This window comes from Uranotaenia lowii, chromosome 3, assembly GCF_029784155.1.
Source record: "Uranotaenia lowii strain MFRU-FL chromosome 3, ASM2978415v1, whole genome shotgun sequence".
In the NCBI taxonomy this organism is placed as follows: domain Eukaryota; kingdom Metazoa; phylum Arthropoda; class Insecta; order Diptera; family Culicidae; genus Uranotaenia; species Uranotaenia lowii.
Window position 1 is genome coordinate 299,728,474 of NC_073693.1, and position 24,706 is coordinate 299,753,179.

Here is a 24,706-nt window from a genome sequence, read left to right on the forward strand (position 1 = left end):
TATTTCACTCACTAAATGGTAATAACTTCACTATTTTTGAATTTCTACGTGTTCTGTTATGTCTTTTCTAATATATGCTTGTTTTTCAGATTAAATTTAGTAAAATAAATGAAAAATATGTTTGTTGTTTATTTTGTCTTCATCTTTCTTCTACTTTTACAGTTTTTTCTTTGACGGTCTTGTTCTTGTAGTTTGTTGTTTTATTTTCTTGTTTTATTTTTTTAAATTTTTTATATTTTTTTTATTAGAATTTCCTTTATCGTGTTTTTTATTTGTTTTATTTTACTTGTTCCCTATTTTTACGAAAATTTAGTTTTTGTAGTGAATTTACAATTTTAAATATTTTTCTTTTTTTTTTTTGTTTTTTTCGTCTTTTTTTGTATTTTGTGTATTCTCTGTAGTTATCTATGTTATTAAATTGTGATTTTCTTGGTTATCGGAAAATTATTTATCGCAGGAATTATTCAATTATTCAGGAACAGCTTCAGTTGCTGCAACAGACCAACCGACATTTTTGGCATTTGGTAAACGTTCACCTATCAACATCTTCTCGTTGAGCATCCAATTACATACGAATGTATGTATGTGTGTAGGTCAGTGAGGTGATTTTACGTTCCTGCTTGACCTGGGTCTGGCTATGAGGGGTTTAAATTCAATTGAACGCGGTCGGTGTTTTGGAACAGGAAACCCAATATTTAGATTTCTTATTCAAGAGCAGGTCTTGTTGATTAAATTTCAGCAATCCTCGGGTGAGCCACAAAGAGGCACAGGTGCTCAGAAAACGTGGTTGAAATTTTAACGAGGCTGTTTACTCGAGGCAGCTGTGAATTAAAGAATTTTTTTTAACGGAATTTTAGCATCACGGAATGTTCGAACTTTGAAGAAATGAAGTTGTTTTCAGGCGTACTTAGTTCATAAATAACTTTTCCATCTTAATTTTCTCTACATTTCAGACAAAAACCACCCCGTGAATCATTCCATCAAAAGACCCCTTCATCGTCCCCCGGGTTTCTAAAATGACAATACAAAGCTGTGAAAACATTTTCTCACGTGCTTGCCCGAAACATATCCTGCTGAGCAAATAAGGTTGAATGAAACAGCCCCCTCTACCAACAACTGAGCAGCAGCAGCAGCAGCAACAACAATGGCAACGACCTCCCCCCAATCCCCACGTGCTTCCGGTTCCGGAACCGGCGACTGTCCCCCTCCATCAGCCGAATCGCTTCGGGACTGGGAGTACGTCAAACAGGGCATCGCACTGTGGCTCAACAATCAACCGAAAGCGGCCGAGGAAAGCTTCAGGGACCGACAGTCGAGCGTTCACACCGTTGCCGGTCACGCTTTCATCACGTTTTTGGTGAGTGTGCTTTTTCTTTTTCTATTATTTTTTTACAGTTTCTCACTAAAACTTTTATACAATGTAAAGCGCGGCAAAACAGATGTTCTATAAGAGTGTTTAAAATGAAGATTAAAGCATCTTTTGTTTTCGATAAACAAGAGTGCAACGCCATTGACTGTTACGTTGGGAAAATGGAGTTTGTTCAGTCCATACCTGAACACTTTTGATCGTGTTTAAACTAAAGCTCAACAAAGCTTATGTCAGTACAGTTGATCACAAATCCTGTCTCCGTTAGTTCGTGAGAAATGGAGCACACAAAGAGCCACACAGAGTAGTCAATGATTTAAAAAGCTGATAAGCTATCAATACTTGTGGAGTTTCGGGAAGCAAACAATTCCAATATTTTCAATACGTAGGATGTATTAAAATATTTCTGTAAAATTAACAATTGTTAAGCATTTTTTCTTATCAGCTAATGAATTTCTTACGTTTAATGCTTCTCCTTATTCAACTCCTAAATTCAACTCCGACCTAGAGTGGTATAGTGACGTCCAGATGCAATCTTTGTTAAACCCAGAGCACTTGAAATCACCTAATAAGTTGCTACCTGATATGCTGATATCACTTTGTTAAGAAACTATGAATATATTTTATAAATTTCTGGAAATCACCTCGAACCTATGATTGCTTTTATCTATCCTTCGTTACTGTTCACTACGTTCTTGTGGTTTGAGTTATCGGAACTACTGTAAATTTGATATTTTCATGTAATAACAAATCATACTATGCGATATTATATAAAATCAACTTATTTACTGTTGCACAATGAGTATGAACTTAATCGTGATATAAATATGATTTCCGTTCGGACAGAGGAAATATAGGGTTTGTAGAAATAACTTTGTGGATGTTATAGAAAATGGTGCAAACTTCTGATCTGCCTTTTTCTTGCCATCTTCTTCTACCTCATGGATTGTATCTTATTTTAGAACATCGTTTTGTATGACGTTTGGGTGTATCGAAATATCATAGGACTGTTATTAAGTTTACGCTGAGATGAGACGTGTCGACGTACAGCCGTGACAATACTGATAATGACTCAGCCTCAGCCCAGCCCAAGCCCTAAAAAATGGGTATTTCTCAAGCTTCAAAAAAACAAACTTAAAAGATTTCTATTGTTTTCAGAACACCCGTGAAACTATTTTTTCATCAGCCCTCGTTTTCGTCCCTGAAATTTTTACGCGTTACACTCCCTGGACTGTTAATTTGACACTCCAGGCTAAAACCAAGAAATCTCTCTTGTTTTCCAACCGATATTTACAAAATTAATAGTTTTGGAGAGCTCGTAATGTAACTTTTATGTTTCTAAGACAATATTCAGCTACAACCCTTAAGTTTTCCGTTATTCAAAGTCTAAGACAGAAAACCGTACTTTTCAATCAATGAACCGTAAAAAATATTTAGGTCCTTCCAGATAAATTTTGAAAAGAGGATTGAAAAGTTGACATAGTTTGGTACTGTAGTGTTCTTACATATTTTTATCACTGCCGATGGTTTTTTTTTAACAAACTTACAAAACCTATCGATTTTTTTTATCTTAAAATTTCGCGCGTCTATCACTTCCAAATTTACTTAACTGAATGAGGTTTCAGAGAAATCCCCTCTCTCACTTTCTCCTCAAGTTTCTTTCCATGGTATTCGTACGCGCACTCCAAGTGATGCCATTTTCTGAGAAATTCAAATCATCATTCCTATAGGTACATTTTCGTATTTTTAGATTTTAAAAATATGAAACACAGCATTTTAGACGAATTTCCAAAGGAGGCTGTTTTCCGAACTTTTTGTCAGTTTGCAATTTCTCAGTTTTCTTGCACTTGAATTGAACTTTGCACTGGATTTTGAGTACCTAGGGGAGATGGGGGCATAATGGCCACCTTAAGGAAAACGGTTATTTAACCATAGAAAATAGCTATTATATGGAGGTTACATTATTGTTTCGTGTTCAGACACTTGAAAAGCCTATTCCCTAACGGGCTGAAACGTGGAAAACTAGATGAAAACGTTCTAAAATGCATTTTAAAAAATTTTGGCAAAAGCTGAAAACCAGCCACTGTGGAGGCATAATGAGAAACCCCCCTGAGGCAGTATGAGCACCATTAATCAGAGCAAGATGTGCGTTTTTGCCGGGGAATCTAGCAGCGAATTCAATTCGATGAAGTCAGGTGAGTCGTAGATTCATCAAACAAAGCAATAACAAAATAATCTAGGTCTGTTTGTAGAATACAAACAATTCACGCACGCTCATACATTAAGTGCTTTGTTCGGAGGATGATGCTACTAGCCGTATAATGTAACAATAAAAAAATCGATCATGAATTGTGAATGGAAAAAAATCACCTCGAACAGAAATCTAACTCTAGTCTTTTGATTACCTCTCCGACACCTTACCAATATGCTAAATTGTCGGATGAAAACTAGTCAAGGTGTGGCGCTATAAATCAATTTTAATTCGCTGCTAGATTCTACGGCAGAAAATGCTCATTATGCCTCGATAATATGGTGCTCTATATGCCCCTAGTCAACAAATTTAAGTAAAAACGTGTTTTAAAATTGATAAAAGTGAAAAATCAAAAATTTTATGATGGTAAAATTTGAGAAACAATGTGTACATCATGTAGCAGTGCGTACATTATAGATCAAAGTTATTTTAAGATCATAAGAGCTTATTTCGTGGTGCTCAAAAATTATAATATTTTCGTAACTTGAGAACCAAGCTAGTTTTTTTTAAATATCTCTGTAAAGATGATAAGGAGATTCCTTTTTTTGTGAAAAATTAATACTATAGGAAGTACGAAACAAATCCTCATGAAAATTTATTTAAGAAAATACGAACTTTCGTAGAAAAGCGTAGTTCTCATTATGCCTCGGGTGCTCGTTATGCCCTCATCTCCCCTACATATATTAACGCAAAATTTTCGTAATAAATTTATATTAATCGGAAAGGAAATTTCATACCAATTGTAGAGGTGTAATTACATTAGCGCTGCGATACTTTACAAAAACATGATGTAGGTGGATAATGTCTGAAAAACATATTTGAATTGCATTACGAGGTTTCCAAAACTTTAAACTTATCAGTGCTATAAATGTGGTAAAAATAGGTTGAGAAACAAGAGAGATATAGCGGTTTTAAGCGAGGGGTGTCAAATTGACACTCAAGGTCTGATTAGGGAGTTTTTTTTCCCGGGCTTTCAGGATGCGTCCATAAAAAAAGTAATGATTCAAAATCAAAGATTTCAAGAATTCATTGAGGGTCACCGAAGTTTTTTTTTTATTTGGATGCACCCGAATAAAGTTACAAGCCGCCAAACTTCCAATTGTGTCATATTGACACTCAAAAACGGATTAGGGTTAACTCGGTAATCAATTTTCCCGAAGACCAAGAGTAATATTGATTTCTGTCAAAAAAGTTTCCTTTTTTCCAATTCTGTAAAATACAGGAATTAGGACCAAGAGTTAGAAGTTTTATGACAAATTAAATTTAAGATATTTTTAACACTAGAAGGATCGGCAAATTGATTATACCTATTTGGACCATGACCAGTCAAAATGACCGGTAAGGGGAAATTTTTCATAACATAATATCCTTAACTCTTTTTTTTATATTACTTTGTTACTTATCCGATAATATTTTTTTATAAAATGTAAATATTTTTTCACCATGGGTTAACGGAATCACCTCATTTTGACGATTGCGTGTATGTCATAAAATGAATGTTTCAAATAATTATCAAAAAATTGAAACACATTTTCAATCTTATTAGAAAATCATGTTTAATGGTTATGGATATTGACCATGGGTGAAAGGTCTCACTTCAATTTTGTCGTAGAAGATATTTTTCGGCACCCATCGCTCGGAAGTTTTTCAACATGTTGCTAATAAATTATACCTGATATTGTAGGTTTCAAAGCATACTTTTTTTTATAAGTAGAGCAATTTACCATGGGTGCACGGATTCACCTCCATTCATCCAAAACCAACTTTTTTTCTTGCTGAAGGTGAACAATAACGACTTGTATAGATTCGAAAGAAAATTTGTGTTATATACAGACCCCGTTCGTTTTTGGCAACACGCCCGTAAATTTTATGTTGCCAAAATCGAATATTGCCAAAATCGAACGGTTTTTTGTCACTTTTTTATTTCAAATTGTTCAAAATTTATGTAAAACCTTATATTAGCATAAAATTTTTCAATTTGGCTCAATTATACTAGTTTTAAGCAGTAAAATATTGGAAAAATTGGTGTTTTTACAGTTAAAAAATATTATAAATAAGCCAAATTGAAAAATTTCATGCTAATATTACTTTTTACATTAATTTTGATAAATTTGAAATGAAAATAAAAAAGTTACAAAAAAAACCGTCTTTCTTGGATGTTGCCAAAATCTAACGGTTTTTGCTCGAATGTTGCCAAAATCGAATGTTGCCAAAATCGAAAGGGGCGACGGAAGACTGTTTGTTTGATACTTACCGTACGAATGCACAACCCTGGAATTGATGAGTGAGGATTTGATAATTTGTGAGATGGACTGAGGAGGGAGGAAAAGCGATAGCTAGTGCTAACGAGCCACCCGACGACAACCTATTGTTACCCAGCCAACCTGCTCGTGATCTCCAGTTGCCGCCCGAGTCTGATAGCGTTTGGTTGGTGTCGAACCACATCGCCTTTTTAGCTTATACCTAAATTTGTTAAATACCTAAACTAAACTAAGTGCAATTAAAATAAGTACCTAATTATCAAGAAGTGCCAGTGTTTTAAATTGCATGCATAAAATCGGAACCATCCAGCTTATAAAATTCCGGTACGGGGCATGCAGAAAACCATTTCGGAACTCGGCCATTGTTCCATATTTGCATGCGGCTTGAGAGGGAACTTCTGAGCCAAACGGACAATCCAGGCCATAGTTGGGATAGGCCAAGGCAGCGAGTCGAAGGATAGCAAGGTAACCGGTCCTATCTCCAACCACTGTTAAAGTAAAAATAATGAATCAATATTGTTTATTTTACATGTTGTTACATTTGTTTTTCCTCAAAAGTATTACACAATACCACCAAATACCTATCATATGTATCTGATTTGTAAGCTAACAGATTTAGGACTGAAAGAGAAGCCCTGGTCACAATCATTGACCACAAAATTTCCGTGTATATCAAATGACATTCAAACTGATTTAAATATTCACGTTTCCCAACGTCTGACTCAAAAATATTTTGTATTTTAAAGCAAATTGAGAACTATTCCACTCTATATAATTTACTACGGCGAATCTGCGTCCATTTCGTGCACCCATGTTCAAATATTATTTAAATTATTCAGTTTTATAACTTATTTCTTTTTGAAGCCTCTATAAATAAATCAAACAAACAAACAACTTATATCTCCATATATGAATAAATGAGTACAAAACTCATAGCTATTTTCTCATACTAGTTTAGTATAAGAAAAAAAAATTATGCAAAATGCCTTGGAAATTCAGAAAACTTCGAGAATTTTTTGTCGAAATAGACTTAGATATCGGTTTTTAGAAAAACCGATGGCTTCATATGGAGTGTTTGGCAAATGGCCTATAGAATAACGCAAAACTTGATTCAAACCACATATGAACTATTTAAGTGATTGTTGATATCTTCACATGAGTTTTTATTAGGGTGGTCTTTTTATATTTCACTAGGATGGTCTTTAAAATCGATAATATTGAATATAAAACAAAAGATATAAGTTGAAAAATTATAACCTTAAGCTTCCGTTACTCGCAACAAATAAAAAAATAGAAACAAAACTGATAAAAATGACAGAAAATGTCAATGAGTGACAAAACATGACATAATTTTCAAAAAATGACAAATAATACAGACATAGCAACATAAAAAAATCTATCCGTTATTACTATCGTTCTTGTTATTCTTTTTATTTTTTTTTTCTATTTTTGAAATTTGTGTTACTTTCCAAGATTTTGTCATTTTTGTATAATTTTCAAATCCTTAAATATTTTCAATTTTTGTCTTTTTTATTGAATTTTAAAATTTAAGCAACTTTTTGTAATTCTCAACGATGATCAAAATAGATTTATTTAAACATCTTCGTAAGTGTCTAAATCTGAAACCTCATGCACTCGTGAATACTAAAGGTTGAATGCTTAGTTTGATAGTTTTTGCATTATTTTTTTTTCTTTTTCAATTAATTTTCGTTTTTTTTTCTGGGAAAAATTTGTACTGTATGTTCAATTTTGAGACATCTTTTATAGTGTTTTTTGAATATTCATTAAAATTTAAAGTCAGCAATTTTTAATTTATATTGCTTGCATCAATGAGCCTAAAGATTTTTTCGAAAGGTAGGTACTATTAATTTTATTTAATTACTGTTAAACGTCTGAGAATTCAATCATTTTGAAAACAAAATGAGTGTACGATGAATTTTGTGACTAACTGTTTTGGCGTTTATGAAGAAGTTTATTTTTCTTTGAGCAAAATTAAAATTTTAATCAAATCAAAGTATAATCGAATCTAAAAAAAGTTCAAGAACCATCTGTTTGTAACTTGTGAGGTGAAAAGTGTGCTGAATACTTTTTATGCACAAATAATTGAGTCTAATGAAAATCGTCTCCAACCTGTATCTATAAAACTGTTCTACTAAGATATCTTCTCATCTCATTCTAGAATATAGCAGCCGATTTTACACTGAAAATGACTCCTAGTTTATTTCCGAAATGTCGTAAACTAGTGTTATACCTCTTTAGAGTGGCTCCAGAGAGTGACATGTATACAACCCCTTTCGTTTTTGCCTCCCGCTCGAAAATTTTGGTTTGCCAATATCGAGTGTTGCGAAAATTGAACGAGGTATGTTCAAAACAACTTCAAAATTCAGATCGAGGGTGGAAAAACTATAGAAACACTAAATTCTTTAAAATTAATCCCCAAAACTCTGAACTTGGCGAACGTAAAACCGTAAAGTTCAAAGTTGTTTGTTTTGATCTCATTAGATGAAAGAGAAGATGAACCGGTGTTAAATTATGCACCCGTTGTTACTAAACAACATCAACAGCGATCAACCAACTAACAACCCTAAAAAAGATGGATAACAAATGAGGTGCGAATGCTTCCAACTGCTGGTTCTTGAACGGGCGGACCGGGAGAAAACGCATAAATATTTCAAGCCAAACTTGTTCATCTTAATTGGGAAGTCTTTTCGTTTTGATTGGGTAACAAAAACCAAACAAGAGGCGCATTAAAAAGATAATCAGTTTGAATTAGGTTAGGGGAGATGGGGGCATAATGGCCACCTTAAGGAAAACGGTTATTTAACCATAGAAAATAGCTATAATATGGAGGTTACATTATTGTTTCGTGTTCAGACACTTGAAAAGCCTATTCCCTAACAAGCTGAAACGTGAAAAACTAGATGAAAACGTTAAAAAATGCATTTTAAAAATTTTTGCAAAAAGCTGAAAACCAGCCACTGTGGAGGCATAATGAGAACCCCCCTGAGGCAGTATGAGCACCATTAATCAGAGCAAGATGTGCGTTTTTGCCAGGGAATCTAGCAGCGAATTCAATTCGATGAAGTCAGGTAAGTCGTAGATTCATCAAACAAAGCAATAACAAAATAATCTAGGTCTGTTTGTAGAATACAAACAATTCACGCACGCTCATACATTAAGTGCTTTGTTCGGAGGATGATGCTACTAGCCGTATGATGTAACAATAAAAAAATCGATCATGAATTGTGAATGGAAAAAAATCACCTCGAACAGAAATCTAACTCTAGTCTTTTGATTACCTCTCCGACACCTTACCAATATGCTAAATTGTCGGATGAAAACTAGTCAAGGTGTGGCGCTATAAATCAATTTTAATTCGCTGCTAGATTCTACGGCAGAAAATGCTCATTATGCCTCGATAATATGGTGCTCTATATGCCTCTAGTCAACAAATTTAAGTAAAAACGTGTTTTAAAATTGATAAAAGTGAAAAATCAAAAATTTTATGATGGTAAAAATTGAGAAACAATGTGTACATCATGTTGCAGTGCGTACATTATAGATCAAGGTTATTTTAAGATCATAAGAGCTTATTTCGTGGTGCTCAAAAATTATAATATTTTCGTAACTTGAGAACCAAGCTAGTTTTTTTTAAATATCTCTGTAAAGATGATAAGGAGATTCCTTTTTTTGTGAAAAATTAATACTATAGGAAGTACGAAACAAATCCTCATGAAAATTTATTTAAGAAAATATCCACTTTCGTAGAAAAGCGTAGTTCTCATTATGCCTCGGGTGCTCGTTATGCCCTCATCTCCCCTACTTGTGAAATCAAACCTATTTGTACTCTGCTTTTAAAAATTAAATTTTTTTTTTTTTGAAAATCAGGAATTGTTGCGTATCAACAAAAATATCTGCCGTTGTCTCGAAAATGGTTTTATGTAAATGACAGATTTTCTTTTTCTTCCCAGAACGCCATAATTTCCTGGGAAACGGACAAGATGAACGAAGCTCAAAACCTGTTGCGCGAGCTGGAAAAAACCTGCGCCGGCGATATCGGTTGGTTGAAAACGGTGCGCACTAAGCTGTTCGGTAGCTACGGGCCACAGAAAACGCTAACCGATGCACTGGAGGAGCAAATCATCCTGGCCGATACGCAGCTCTGTTTGGCCATCCTGGTCTCGTTGGGTCAGGACCTCGGTGGATTCGTCAAGGGTGGCTGGTTGCTGCGGAAGGCTTGGAAGGTCTACCAACATACGTACAGCCAGATTTACGCGCTGTACAGTAGAACCCAGTCCTGTGACAATATACCACAAGCGCCTCTTAAACACAATCTACGGAACGGGCAGCTCGAGTTGGGCACACCTTGTTCGGTGGATTGGACCGTCCCCAATTCAGTCCTACAAACTCCTGATGACATAGACGATAAACAGTTGAGTTCCATCAAACTTGCACAACATAAACTTAGAACATAACATCATTTAGCTACTTTTACAGAATTTACCTCACCATAAACCAACCGTCGACGGAAGATATCCGTCGGAAGATCAGCAAATCTCGAACGACATTTTTCGCCGCCTCCTCGGAGCCAAGCAGTTCCGGTAATCACCAGGAAGCTGGCAGCAGCACATCCGGCGGAGAAACCAGTAGCAGCAGTACCGTGACAGTCACCACAGACGAAAGCAACGGAAGCGTATTAAAGCGAAGTCTCACGACTCAATTCGAAGGGATTGACCTGCAAAAACAAAGTGCCTCACCCACGACGACACTGTCCAGTAGTGAATCGATACCGGCGGAAGTTGGACAACCGGCTGCGGCGGCGGCGGCCAATCGAGATGGTTTAAGGCTGGAGATTGACGGTTTCGGGTCGAAATTTGCCAGTGAAGCCGTTGGCAGTCGAAATGGGCTGCATCACCTGTTGAAAGCGAGACCGCCACCGGAACCTGCCAATTGTGATGCGGTATCCGGGACCATGGTTGATGATAGTAGGTAATGATAAACCACTGTGACCGTTTTTGGGCGCATGAGGGTATTTTCTGAATTATGCAGCATCTGTCTTTAAAAAAATATTTTGGGAATACCCACTGATTAAGAGACTCCATTTCAGGCGACCTTAGGGCAGCAAGTCTATCGGTTAGTTTCAATTTTCAAATTTGCAGAGATTTCATAGAGAAGAGCCACCGCATCCAATAAATGGAATTCATACGAATATTGCCAAATAAATAAAATATTGAATTACCTACCTTGTGTTTTCCAATTCCAGCAAACCGATCGACCCGGCTGACGTACGCCGCCTGATGGGAGCCGTGTGCTTCGGATACGGCGTCTTTCAGCTCAGCATTTCGCTACTGCCACCCAGTCTGCTCAAGTTGATAAGCTTTCTGGGCTTCGAGGGCGACCGAACGATGGGCGTGGCCTGTCTGATGCACTCGCGGAGCAGCGTCGATATGCGGGCCCCGTTATCGACACTCGCACTGCTCTGGTACTACACCATCGTGACGCCCTTTTTCGCGCTTGATGGATCGAACTTGAACTATGAAATCCAGGCCGCCCAGGAACTGATAGATGACTCCGATCAGCAGTTTTCGAAATCGTCGCTGTTTTTGTTCTTTCGAGGTCGACTCGAGCGATTGAAGGTGAGTAGTTGAGTTGTAAAATATGACCAGATAATAATGGTTGTTGTTCTATGTTTTCAGTCGAACATCAAAGGAGCAATCCAAGCCTACGAAGTTTCGTACAAATCTTCAGTTCAGCGAGAAATTAAGCTTCTGTGTTTGCACGAAATTGGCTGGTGCCGGTTAATTCAACTGGACTACGGCAAAGCGATGAACAACTTTAAAGATCTGAGGTAATGACAAATCACTCTCTGGAGCCACTCTTGATAATCTTTAATCATTATTTCCTCAGGCGGTGCAGCCAATTTTCGAAAAGTTTCTACGCTTATATGACGGTCATCTGCCAGGGATCGCATGGGTATTTTGATGAGCTGACAAAATGGCGCTCGGAGATCACGGAATTGCTTAATCGGTCCAGCCAGAAAGAGTCACAGATCGAGAAGTACATCACCCGGCGCTGTGTCAAAATTCCCGCCAGTGAAGAAGAACAGCAAAAATTCGACACCCTCTACTGGCGATTGCTGGTCTACGAGATGCTGTTCATGTGGAATGCCCTGTCCAGTTGTGATCAGGCCACTCTGGAAGCCATCGTGGAAGATTGTGGGAAACAACCAGAAGAGGAACTGAATGAACCCTCGCTGGGATTGGGACAGCTGGTTTTGGGAGCTGCCCTGACTGCACTGCACCGCCCGGAGGAAGCAGCCGGAGCCTTTCGTCGATGTATTGGCCGCCGGGAGGGTGAGATGCTCCTGGATGTTCACATTTCTGCCTTTGCCCATTACGAGCTTGCCATGCTGTTGCTTCGCCGGCAAAACGATAAGGAAGCGCGAGCCGAGGCCAGACAGTTGCTGCTTTTTGTCCAGCAAAACTACCGGTGCTTTGATTTCGATAATCGCATCAACGTTCGAATACATTCCATCCTTCGGAGGCTCGACTGAAATGGTTTGAGAACAGTTGTTAGAATTGTAGGTACGAAATAAAAGGTGAAAACAAACAAAAAAACGGTAAAACTATTTCCCAGTGATATTATTATTACGGATTTATTGCTCTTGAATACTTTTAAGCATTGCCGTGTGAATAATCGTATTTAGAAAAACCCAACTTAATAATACACAACAGGCCGGAAAAAAACTGTCGTCAGAACAAAAGTCAAACTCATGAACAACTTAAAAAAACAGTTGCCGGAATCACAAAAAAAATCTATAATTTCACATAGTTTTGAGCAAATTTTCATCACAGAATCTGTGTCACAGATCACTGAATTTTAGGAATATCCACAGATTTCACAGATTTTTCAAATTTTGTACGAATTGCCGAAATTATAAACTTTATGCCAACACGAATTATGGATTTCTAACTTAGTTTTTGAAAAACATTCTAAGATTGGTAATGTTAATTAAAATGTAAAAAGACTCATTTCTCCATGACTTTTCAATGAAATTTATGCTGTTTCCTTCACAAAAAACCATCACAGAATTGTTGGACAAAATCACAGAAAGTCAGTTTTTTTTCGCTAAAACACAGAATTTTTTTTCGGCAACCTTGGTGTAAAGTTCGAATTTGAAGTAGAATTTGAGTTCAAGTTCGAAGCTTGAAGGCTAAGTTCGAATTCCGAGTTTCTAAGTTCGAATTTGTAATTCAAGCTCTGAATTCGAACTTATGTTTACAACTTCAAGTTTCATTTCTGAGTTAAATTTTTGAATTGTGCGTTTGATTTTTAATGGAGTGTTGAGTTCAAAGTTAAGATTTACATTCGAAGTACGAAGTGATTTTGCGAGAGTTCGAATTTTTTATCCGAATTTGAATTTCGAATTCCGAATACAGTACTCGCTTGTTAATCGGACGCTGTTGGAACAAGCTTATTAACACATTGCAGACTCGCCGCAAGTTTGCTACACTTAAAGAACGAACACGAAATTATTGCGACACCGAAAATGTCATGCCAATTTTCTTATAATGTTTAGAATAAAACCGAAATTGTAGGGTAGTTTTATACATATATTTACTTCAAAACTCAAAAGAAAAGTTAATCGATGAAGCCTTGAGTGTAATATTGAACGCATGTCGCTTGATGTCCTCCATCAAAGTCTTTAAAGTGTCATCCGGTACCAGTTTTTCATTTTTTACCTGTTTTTTAACATGTTTTTCTCGTTTTTGACTGTCTTCTGGCTCTCCCGAAGTTTCCGCTTCATTATTGCCCAGTACTGCTTGCTCCACCGGGCGCAGTTTCGGACCGTTTGGCGGGTTCATGTCTTTTGGAACAAAATGAACAGAATTGGCCTCATACCACTCCAGGACACTTTTAGAATAATGGCATTTTGCCAAATCTGGTAAAAATAGCGGTGCTTCGTTGTGCTGCTGCAAGAAAGGCAAAATGCGCTTCTCGAGGTACTCAGATTTGTAGATCGCCATTTACTGTGTCCTTTGTCACGAAAGGCTCACTCCTCAGTCCGCAAGAGCAGATGGCCTGCCAAACGAGATATTCGGAGGCGAACTTCAACATTTTCTTATTCTTAAGTTTGTCGTCCACATCGAACTTGCTCTTGCCGGTGAAAAACTCCAACCCCGGAATTTGCTTTAAATCGGCTTTTATATACGTTTCGTCGTCCATCACACAGTAGCCATATTTTTTCAGCATCTTCTCGTACACAGTAAACGAAAATTACCGAATTCGGTAATTTTTTTACCGAGATCCTAACATGTGGAGTTCGTTAAACTGTTCGGTAATTTTTTCATGACCGAGAAGTGACAGATGTCAAATATTACGGACCTTTTTCGGTAAAAAATAACCAAAACTCGGCTGATCATCTGTCAAAATATTGACAGTTGTTAACATGACAGCTCGTTATATTACCGAACAACCGGTATTGTTGGACCGAAATGTCTTTAATTATTACCGAAAGGCCGGTAATGTTTAACCGATATATTATACAAGCTAGTTAATATGTACCAAACAACCGGTAAAGTTTACCGAAATACCTAAAATTATTACCGAAAAACCTGTAATTACTATCGAAATATCTATAAATTTTACCGAAATACCGTGATTTTTTTTTACCGAAAAGCTGTAAAAGCTCGGTAATATTTACCGAACAACCGACATATTTTACCGAAATACTTGTAAATATTACCGAACTACTGGTAAGTTTCACCGAAAAATTTGAAAACCTAGGTAAAGTTTACCGAATTGTCGGTAAAATTTACTAAATTGTCGGTAAAATTTACCGAAATACCTGCAATACATACCGAAAAATCTGCATTTTTTACCGAATTTGTTATAATTATTACCGAAATGCCGGTAATATTTACCGAAAACAGTAAACTTATCGGTAATGTTAATCAATTTATTAGCTTTATCGGTGAAGGTTATGCATGTTCATTAAGTAAGCGCATTTCAAGATCATGAAAATTATAGATGGATAAAAAGTAAACATAAATGAAAAGACGTTGAAAATGAGAGAGTTGAATTTTATATAGAAGCCTTTCCAGCCCACGTCATCAATTTGTTTGACACCGATAAACTATTTTGAAGGGGTTTTGTCAGATAGAGTTGACGCTACCACCCCAAAGAAGTTCACAAAGTGTTAAGTTTCTCTCAGCAAGTGTAGCTGGCCGTGAGAACGAATATTCGTTGATGACATGTTATGAAAATACTTCTGAATAAAATTCTGCTCGCACATTTTCAAAGTCTTTTGAATTTTTCTAATTTTGTATCGCGTCTATAATTTTCATATTCTTGAAATGTTCTTAATACAAGAACATAACTTTTATCGATAAAGTAAAAAAATTGATTAACATATCCAAAAAATTTACAGTCTTCGGTGAATATACTACCTGTATTTCAGTAATAATTATAAAAAAAAAACGGTAAAAACTACTGTGCCTTAATATGAAACAATCAAACTTATAGATATGTTTATGAATAAACACTTGTCTTTATTTAAGATGACTTTAATTTTAACTTTAATATTACATTATAACGCTCAATGGAAAATGCAATCTGAATTCAATTCTGATGAACGCAGGTGGACATCAAATACTATAACAATTTAATATTCTAAATACATTTATTTGTATTTGAAGTTGAAATAAATTGACCATGACATAATAATATCAATTACTGCTTTTGATTGGCTAACTTAATAAAAATTTGATTTTTCTTAAATTTCTTAATTGGAAAAAATTCAAATTTGAACGAATAATCAGGTAAAAATTCTAATTTGAACGACTTAAAATTAAGTATCATGCTACTCGCAATACAGATCGAATACATTTTAAATTTCAACGTTGCATTCGGTTGACGAACGAAGAAAAAAAAAAATCCGGAAACGAGTCTTTAGCCTGGGTGAAGTCGTTGGTTGTCGATTGGCCGCTCAGATTCTCGGTGCGAACTTTGCTCGTTTTCAGCACAGTCTGGACAGCCTTGAAAACCACCTGGTCCTCGGCGAAGGCGTGACGTGTATTCTGTAAGATAAAAGACAACGTGTAACATTTCTTTAAACTAATTCAAGTAAACTAAATTTGTTTCGAGGATTTAAAGCAAAAAAAAAAAACAAATAAAGTACACAAGTGCAAGTGCAAACGGTTAGTTCAACTTCCATATGCCCTCGGAAATCTTTAGAAGTTACCAGCTATCGTTCGTTGCACCATCAAACTAGTTTTTAACAAACTACTGTTGAACAAAAAAAAATCAAAAATTATGGCAAAAAGAAACCGCACTTTAAAAAAAAAAGCTGAGTTTGCCCGTTCCCCGTTGATGGGGGCAAAGTTTTTCAGAAAGTTCATCTAGTTCGTGTGAAGTTTATATTGCAGTATGCCAGTATGAGCAATTAAATAAAAAAAATAACAAAAAATTCCAATCGGACTCATTCTTCTCCACTTACCGGTTCAAAAAAGGCATGATCCGGTTCTAGTCACATCTATTTCACCGGTCAGTCTGGTATCTATCATCAATCTTCGGATAGGTCTGAAACAATCGTCGGATAACATTAACATTGCATCTAAGGTTAAAAAAACAACTCACCACAAATCGTTCACCCTCGGTGTTCAAACAGCGTCGTTTCATCAATGGAATTGCTACCTTCATCTCCGCCTGATTCTCTACCTTGATTTGAGAACTTGGTTTCCATTTTCATCCGGTAAGTTAAAGTTACACCACTTCCGGATTATTCTACAAAGTTTGAAGAGAATTTTTCCACTAAAGGGAAGCAGCAATCGGATAGTAAAACGGATTTCAACTTTAATATAAAAGAAACTTCAACAAGAGGGCATTGGAAAAACACTTGCATCTCTTGCAAGGCCAAAAAAATTCTAAAGTGAATAATATTGTTCATAAAAACTCACCTCCTGCTCAGTTCCGATTATGCTTTTCGGCGTTGTGTTTGGCGTCCTCGGAAATAATCAGATCCTCCAGCAGAATTTGGAGTTCCATTTCCAAATGTTTCCGCTTTACCTGGCACTGGTCGCCACACACGGCCGCGCGAGATAATCCTCTCGCAGCCTTCTCCTTTGCCAGTTTCCGTGTTTTCGTTCTGCTACTGCTTGGATTCCAATGACTGCCGACTGCCGATGAACAGCACCATCTCTCAGCCGTCGTTCCATTTTTCATACGAGTCACCTACAGAACCGTGAAGTACACTAGAGCCGGATAATTTCCGTCGGAATCTTTGCTGTTTGTTTCTAGGTTTGCTTTTCCTTTACTTAATTTTCTCATCATCTCTATTAACGAAACACCTGAAAACAATAAATTGATGTTTTTAAAACGTTAGCAAAACAACCATAACAGGAGGATGAATATCCTTCGAGAAAAAAATCAAAACAGCTAAATGGTCAAATTGCCATTGGGGACAAATTCCAAGATAATGTCAAACTATTCTTACCATTGCAAATGGATCTTTTCGATTGATTCCCAGTTGCTACCAGCGTTGTGGATGTTTGGCCGCTGCATGGTTTCTCCGTCTCACTGTGTGGATTGTGACGCAGGGAAAATTCAAAATTTCGACCGATGTGGATGTTCAGATAAAACGCCATTTTATACTTTTACCGCACGTCGAAACGCGAGACAATTGATAGAGTGAGATAGGACACTCGAAATGGTGAAACCTGGGGGAGGAAGACTGAATAAAAAAAGAAAAAAATCTTTCAAACGTCAAATTTCTCTCATCAATCTACCGACCAGTGCGAAGCTTTAAAATTTTACTTTCTTATTTGGTGATTTTTAATAAAACTTGTTTGATGCTGAAAAGCACTTGTTTTGCAGAAAACAATGATTTAATTACGTTTTGTTTTGCTCTGGCAAATTCTTGCATGATCAGGCGTATTGAGTCGTTCAAATTTCGTCAAAGTATTGAAGCTGATAAATAAAAATGGTTTGATTAATGATTGTTCTAAAAATATAGCTAAATCTAAATTTAGCACCTAAACAACTGAGTTACATGAATCGCTACACGAAACTGATCATCTAAAGTTAAAATTTGAATCATTACAAATCTTTTCAACAATTGCTGGCTTTTTGCCGAACAGTAAAAAAACGATACAGAAAACGATACAGCAAATTTCAGTCTTCCTCCCCCAGGGTGAAACGAGTGAAACAGCAAAAACTGACAGCCTGGGGGAGGAAGACTGAAATTTGCTGTATCGTTTTCTGCACGCTCTTTTTTTTAAACTCAAAATTAAGTAGTTTTGGTTCAAAACAGCACTTCAGTGGCATCCCTCAACTTTGAGTTTGTCTGGGCAATAGCAAAACTGAGTTCTGATAGGCATACTCAATACTAAGTTCGGCTGCTGAACTCGAATTTATCCTTTTTTTCGAGGGTAGCTTATTTTCAGGGAATTAGAAGGATGATTAAAATTTGTTTTTCCCGGATGTTGCTGTTCCAGTACATTGCATTGCAATTACAGAACGGTGGAAAGTTTTGACACTCCCGGTCAAAGAAAACTTCCGGATGTTACTTCCTACGGGAAGTAAACAACATCCGGAAGTTTCCGGACATTCCAAGCCGCTCACCGTATGGTGACAATGACGGACAGAATTTTACGCTGACACGTTGAACATGCATTCCATTATGAAGTTCCTTCATACCCAACAAACATTTTTGCTTATTAAAAACGCCAATTCTCTGATCGTATGCTGTTTTGAGGTGCTGATTGCTGTTTCAGCTTTCTTGCTGAAGAAAGAAATATTTCAGCGCTGTTTCAGCGTATAAGGAAGTTTTATTTCAGTCAATAGAAAGTAGGGGAAAAATGGCTGAAGAATAACTCGTTCAGCCTTTGTCCAGCCATTTTTGACACCTTCAAATTTGACAGCCTTCAGCTGTACAAGGGTAGCTTCGAAAGCGTCTTTCAGCAATATCAAACTTTCATGACGAATCAAAATAATTATCTTGTGAATCGTCTAATGATTCGAAATTTCTCATTTTGCATGGTAAAATGGCCTTGCCGGGAAATTTACATTTTAATTCTCGTAGCAATTTCAATTTCTTCATATGAAATTGACCTTGGTTGAGAAATATTTTGGTCGCTTAAGAGCGACACTTTTCTGATACATCGCAGAATGCATGGTTGGTTCTGCCTTCTGCGGCATGAGACCAACAAGTCGTAGGTTCAAAGTTCGAGACAAGTTCAAATGAAAAAAAAAATAACACGGGAGGGGAAAATTAGCTGGCGAACATCGGACATACATCGGTCAACATTCTTTTTGTTTTTTTTTGTTGCTCCGTCAATTGACGTTTCATGTGGTTTCATGTCATCTTCGCTGATTAATTTCTCCAGATCTCGATGTTTAAGGGCTGAACAGCAGCTTCTCTCTTAATTTGGGTTGCCTTCTTTCAGCAAGATAGCCGATTTAAAATTAGAACTAAACAATGTTTCAGCGGTTGTTCAGCAAAAAATGTTTGTTGGGTAGTCTTCCGGTAATTGTTCCGGAACGACCAAATTTTGCGACGTGTTCGTTGGTTGCTGTTCTGGTTCGAACTGAAATCGCTAAGTGTTTTCAGTCCAACAAAGAGAGTTCAGTTGTTTCTCTGCCTTCGAAGAGATCGGTTGGATTTTTTCTTTCCCATCGCGTTGAAAGGCTTTGTTTGCTTAGTGGATTAGTTGTGGTGATGAGCCCGTCACCGGGTGACCACCCTAACCGGACTGTTCCGGAATGGATGGATCCAAAAAATATCCATGGACAATTGTATTACCTTGTGCTCAGAGGACGTGGAGGAGCGAGTTTCCCGAAAAACCCATTCGTTATCGGAAGAACGATAGAACAACATGCTGGAAAAATCGAAGGAGCCTTTTTCGAGAAGAAGAATAACTGGTACGTGCTAAAAATTCGAAGTTTAGATCAAGTTCGAAAGATTGCCACCTTAAAGCATCTTCTCGATGGAACAGCAATTGAAATTGGACGCCACCCGAAATTGAATATTCGAAAATTTGTGATCCGTTGCTCGGAAGTAGATGAAATGTCAGAGGAAGATCTTAAGAAGGAACTAGCATCGCAAGACATCACTGAGGTTCGCAGAATAACTAAAAAAACGTCGACAGGAATAGTAGGCACATCCACACTGATTCTGACTATAAACTCGTCGGTGGTACCAGAGTTCATTGACTTTGGTCTCCTCCGTGTACGCACTCGCCCCTATTACCCTTTACCGTTGCTCTGCAGAAACTGCTTGCTGTATGGTCATCCGAAAAGCCGTTGTCAGAATCCAAAAGCTTGTAATGTTTGCTCAGGCCAGCATGAAAGCGAAAATTGCCCATCAAAATCAAAACCGTTTTGTCAGAACTGCAAAGGACCGCACGCTCCCGTTTCTCGGGATTGTCCGGTATGGAAAAAAGAAGAAGTAATACTGAAACTTAGCACCGATAGCAATATTTCGATTTCATCCGCCCGAAGACTAGCCGAAAATAAAAACGCATTACCAACGTACGCAAGAGTCACCCAAAACCAGCCAAAACAATCTACTTCATCGAACACACCACAACACAAAACACTACCAGAAGAAAAGAAACCACAGCAGCAAACCACCCAGCAGAAAAGAGTTCATCAACAGCCAGCAACAATTCCACAATCAGCGCAGCAAACCAACAAATTATCGGATTGCACTTCTCCGCCTCGGAAGAAGAACGTATCGTCACCAGCAGTAACAGAAAAAGTTCTCATCGAAGGAAATTCTTCCAGCTCCCCTCCGGTTGCTTCTCACCCTTCTTCAGTGAATGAAGTTGTCAGTGAGGAAAGGACAAATTTTAATTATGATCTTCGTGCGAGTACCATCGCACAACAGAATCGCAAGCAAATACCCAGATAACCCCTTTTTCCTTTCCCTTTCCCCTTTCCTCTACTTCCCCTACTCCTGTTTTTAATATTAGTTTTAAGTGGAATCCTCGGCACATTAAAACTTATAAAAGTTACTGCCTTAAATAAATTTAAGTTTATGAATAAAAAAGAGAGTTCAATTTTTAGTTCATAAGGTCGAACTCAGCTTTGATCCCTCGCCGAAGGAAAAAAAGGGATCAATTTTGAGTTCGCAGTTCGAACTCCGTTTTGATCCATCGCAAGGAGGAAAAAAGGGTACTTAACTTTAAGTTCATAGAATCGAACTATGTTTTGAACCTCGGTCATACTTAATTTTGAGTTAAAAAAAAAGAGCGTGTGTATCGTTTTTTTACTGTTCGGCAAAAAGCCAGCAATTGTTGAAAAGATTTGTAATGATTCAAATTTTAACTTTAGATGATCAGTTTCGTGTAGCGATTCATGTAACTCAGTTGTTTAGGTGCTAAATTTAGATTTAGCTATATTTTTAGAACAATCATTAATCAAACCATTTTTATTTATCAGCTTCAATACTTTGACGAAATTTGAACGACTCAATACGCCTGATCATGCAAGAATTTGCCAGAGCAAAACAAAACGTAATTAAATCATTGTTTTCTGCAAAACAAGTGCTTTTCAGCATCAAACAAGTTTTATTAAAAATCACCAAATAAGAAAGTAAAATTTTAAAGCTTCGCACTGGTCGGTAGATTGATGAGAGAAATTTGACGTTTGAAAGATTTTTTTCTTTTTTTATTCAGTCTTCCTCCCCCAGCTGACAGCGACACTTTACAGTTTTTTTTACCGATTTCGTTATTTTTTTACCGAAAATTTACGGTGAAGGGATTTGTTTACATAAAAATAAACGAACTTCGGTAAGTCAAGAACAGATTTACCGGACTCGGTGAAAACAAGACGTCAGATTGATCAATTACCGATTTTTCTCGAATTACAGAACTGTTTCTGTAAAATAAATTACCGAACTCGGTAATTTTCGTTTACTGTGTAGAGCTTACGTGCCCGAGTTTTAGTCGTCGATTGCTGCCGCTCATCGCGGTTTGGGAAGATCTGGATTTTTTATGTATACCCGAGCAGACTTTGATGCCCAAATCTATAGCAAACTGAGACCACAATAAGGTGTCAACAGCAAATTGAGAGCATCATCTGCTGTTGACTTTTTAACGATAGCAAAATTAGGCATTATTATGGTTTCAATTCTTTGATCTTACAGCATATGTAGACCAACATAAGCTATCAACAGCAAGCTGTTAGCTGTTTACTATAGAATTTCAAAAGACAGCAAAAATAGGTATCAATAAGGTTTCATTATTCTTACAGAATATATTTATTTGTTATCAAATTCATTCCATATCAAAATTTAGCATAATGAAAGTATTTTTTGAAGAATAACGAAATGGTAGCATAACTTGGCACCTTAATAAAACCACAGAGAACAGAGGTCGGGCTGGAGCTCAAATCTTGTGTAAAAATGCCAACCGTTATTTTAAAGAAAAAAATAACTCAGCATATAGCCACTAGATGTCGTTAAAAACCAACTCAACGAAGATTTGTTTATTTTCGTTAAACATGCACGCTAAGGTAAAAATCACTTTCAAGCATTAATGTACAACCTGTCTGAACATTTTTGAATGGTTATTTGGTATTAAACATCCATCGCATGAACTTATGAAATTAAATAAAAAAATAGAAAAGTTTCATTATGTATACAAACGGGAACGTTTTAGATGGTTTACTTACTAACTTGATCGGCAGTTGAAAAGCTATCGATCCAACGTTTTAAAGGAATGGCTGTAAAATCTTTATCTTTTGTTTGCATTTTACTGTGCAAACTTTATCCAACTTGATGAACTTATCAACAAGAAAACACAAATTTTCTTCATATATTTTACAGAGGTATTGATAACATAGGTCTATCAAATTTACTTTTTCCGAGATGCACATAGTTATGACTTATTTGGAGGCGTCTTTGTTTTTTTCTTCTATGGGGCTCTCGTTTTTTAAGAAAGTTTTAACTTTGGAAGCAAAATAGAAATGCTTGAAAAAAAAATTGTAAACCTTAAGGCCACGCAACGCATCTAGGAAAAATGAAGTAACCTTATTTGATTAGAGAATAACAATTTGATTCAAAATGAGTTTTTTATTTATAAAGGTGTGTTGGTTTATCAGTTACTAATGATTATTTAACTAGAAACTAAGGAATTTGAGCATTTCCAAGCGCCCAAATATTAGAATTCAGAACACCAGACACATAAAAATTTGTTTTGAATCGTAGGAAACCAAAAAGTATGCTTGCTGTGTAAGTTATAAACAGTATTCAAAAACAACCATTAAATGATTGCTTGAATGATTGTATGATTTGAACTGATAAAAACACTCATTTGAGCTTCAGGATTCAAACCATTCAAACTCTAGCCAACTATTTTTTATGAATCGATTTTTACAGTAACATTTTATGTGAGTAAAATGTAAAACTAGTTTATAAATTAAAATGAGTGAGAAAATTGGAGCGTGTGAAACGCAAATTTTTATGTAAACAACAATTTTCGACCACGTGGCGACGAAAATTCAAAACATTATCAGGGATGCCAATTTGATGAAAAATTGTTTTTTCCTTAGAAATCTTGGGCCACAATTCGATTTACATTACTTTGCGATATTGAATTCCTCTAAAGAAATGCTAACTAGTGTAATGTTACCAGATTGGCTGGGTTTTATTTACGAGCTTACGCGGATTTTCAAAGAAAAAAATTAGGAAAGCGAGGTTTGGTGTGGTATGGATTTCGAGGAAAAAAGCTCGGTTTTCCAGGATATATCCACAATTCAAACCAAAAGCTCTAATAAAACTAACGATTTATGATTTTTTGCGTCTTAAAACAATTTTTGCTTAATCAAATTGAACTTATAATCATTTTATAACATTTTAAATAAGATCAATGCCACTGAAGTGTCTCGAGAAAAGAAATCATGTTCACTCCTGAAACTTTGCTGGACTGGATTTTATATTCTAAAATTTTGAGTTCCAATGAGCGGATTTTGCAAAGATTTCTTGTCAAAATGTCCGGGTTTGCTCGGCCTGGATACGCTCTGGAAAGGTTAATCATGTGACATTTTGGATTTTGTCACTTTCTCAAATATATCCAAAATCCAAAACCCTCTTAGATTTCACATCCAATCGAATCCCAATTCGAATCGAAAATATAAATCCCACTAAAAATTGATTGGTTGCGTTTTAGGAAGTTGAAGATTAGCTGCATGAGACTGAAAGCAGTTTTTAAAAAACACCTGGCATCCCTGTTGATTAACGGGGCAGTTCGTTTAGTTTTCGTTCACTTAGCAATCAGCACCATCTAGTGGCTATATGCTGAGTAATATTTGAACGAAATACTAACGTATTTGAATTCAAATCCTTACACACGTTTTGGGCTCATTTTTGTTCTGGGCCAGACCTCTGTTCTCTGTGATAAAACTGCGTTTAAAAATGGTTAAAATGCACAAATATATCTTAGGTTATCGATTAAGTACATAACTGATGACAATCTTTGCACCTGAATTTTCAGGTGCATAAAACAGGGAAAATTTCTCCTCTTAATTTCTTGCATCCAACGACCGACACAAGTATTCATGATTTTTTTTAGCGGTAGCCACAAATCTTTCGTGTAGGTTTCCAGGAAGTTCAACCGTTCCGATGGTTTATTCAAATGCAGCAGCAACCTGGTTGAAAACACAAAATATAAGTAAACAGTATCTCGCACTTACTAAACTGAACCAGAAACTCAGCCGGTGAAGTATGAAATCCGTATTTTATCTGCACGTTTCAAGTCCAGTTATTTTTCGATTTTACTACCAAAGTCACCAACGTGGTCATGGCCGCTTTCGTCAACGTCCTGATCG

At 36.5% G+C, this 24,706-nt stretch overlaps 3 protein-coding genes across 5 annotated transcripts in view; 2 read left to right on the forward strand and 1 right to left on the reverse strand.

Moving 5' to 3' along the window:
- The window catches only part of LOC129755350 (tetratricopeptide repeat protein 39C-like), a 197,471-nt gene that overhangs the window by 52,540 nt on the left and 120,225 nt on the right, over positions 1 to 24,706 (reverse strand). The gene's annotated exons all lie outside the window — the stretch shown is intronic.
- Positions 964 to 12,638, forward strand: LOC129755348 (tetratricopeptide repeat protein 39C-like). The gene is made up of 6 exons (XM_055751791.1): positions 964 to 1,357; positions 9,850 to 10,310; positions 10,376 to 10,867; positions 11,142 to 11,514; positions 11,575 to 11,726; positions 11,786 to 12,638. The coding sequence occupies exons 1-6, from the start codon at positions 1,145 to 1,147 to the stop codon at positions 12,429 to 12,431; spliced, it is 2,337 nt and encodes a 778-aa protein (XP_055607766.1). The 5' UTR covers positions 964 to 1,144; the 3' UTR covers positions 12,432 to 12,638.
- On the forward strand, positions 19,596 to 20,789 carry LOC129753655 (uncharacterized). Its single transcript, XM_055749496.1, has one exon. It carries the CDS (start codon positions 19,596 to 19,598, stop codon positions 20,787 to 20,789), a length of 1,194 nt encoding a protein of 397 aa, XP_055605471.1.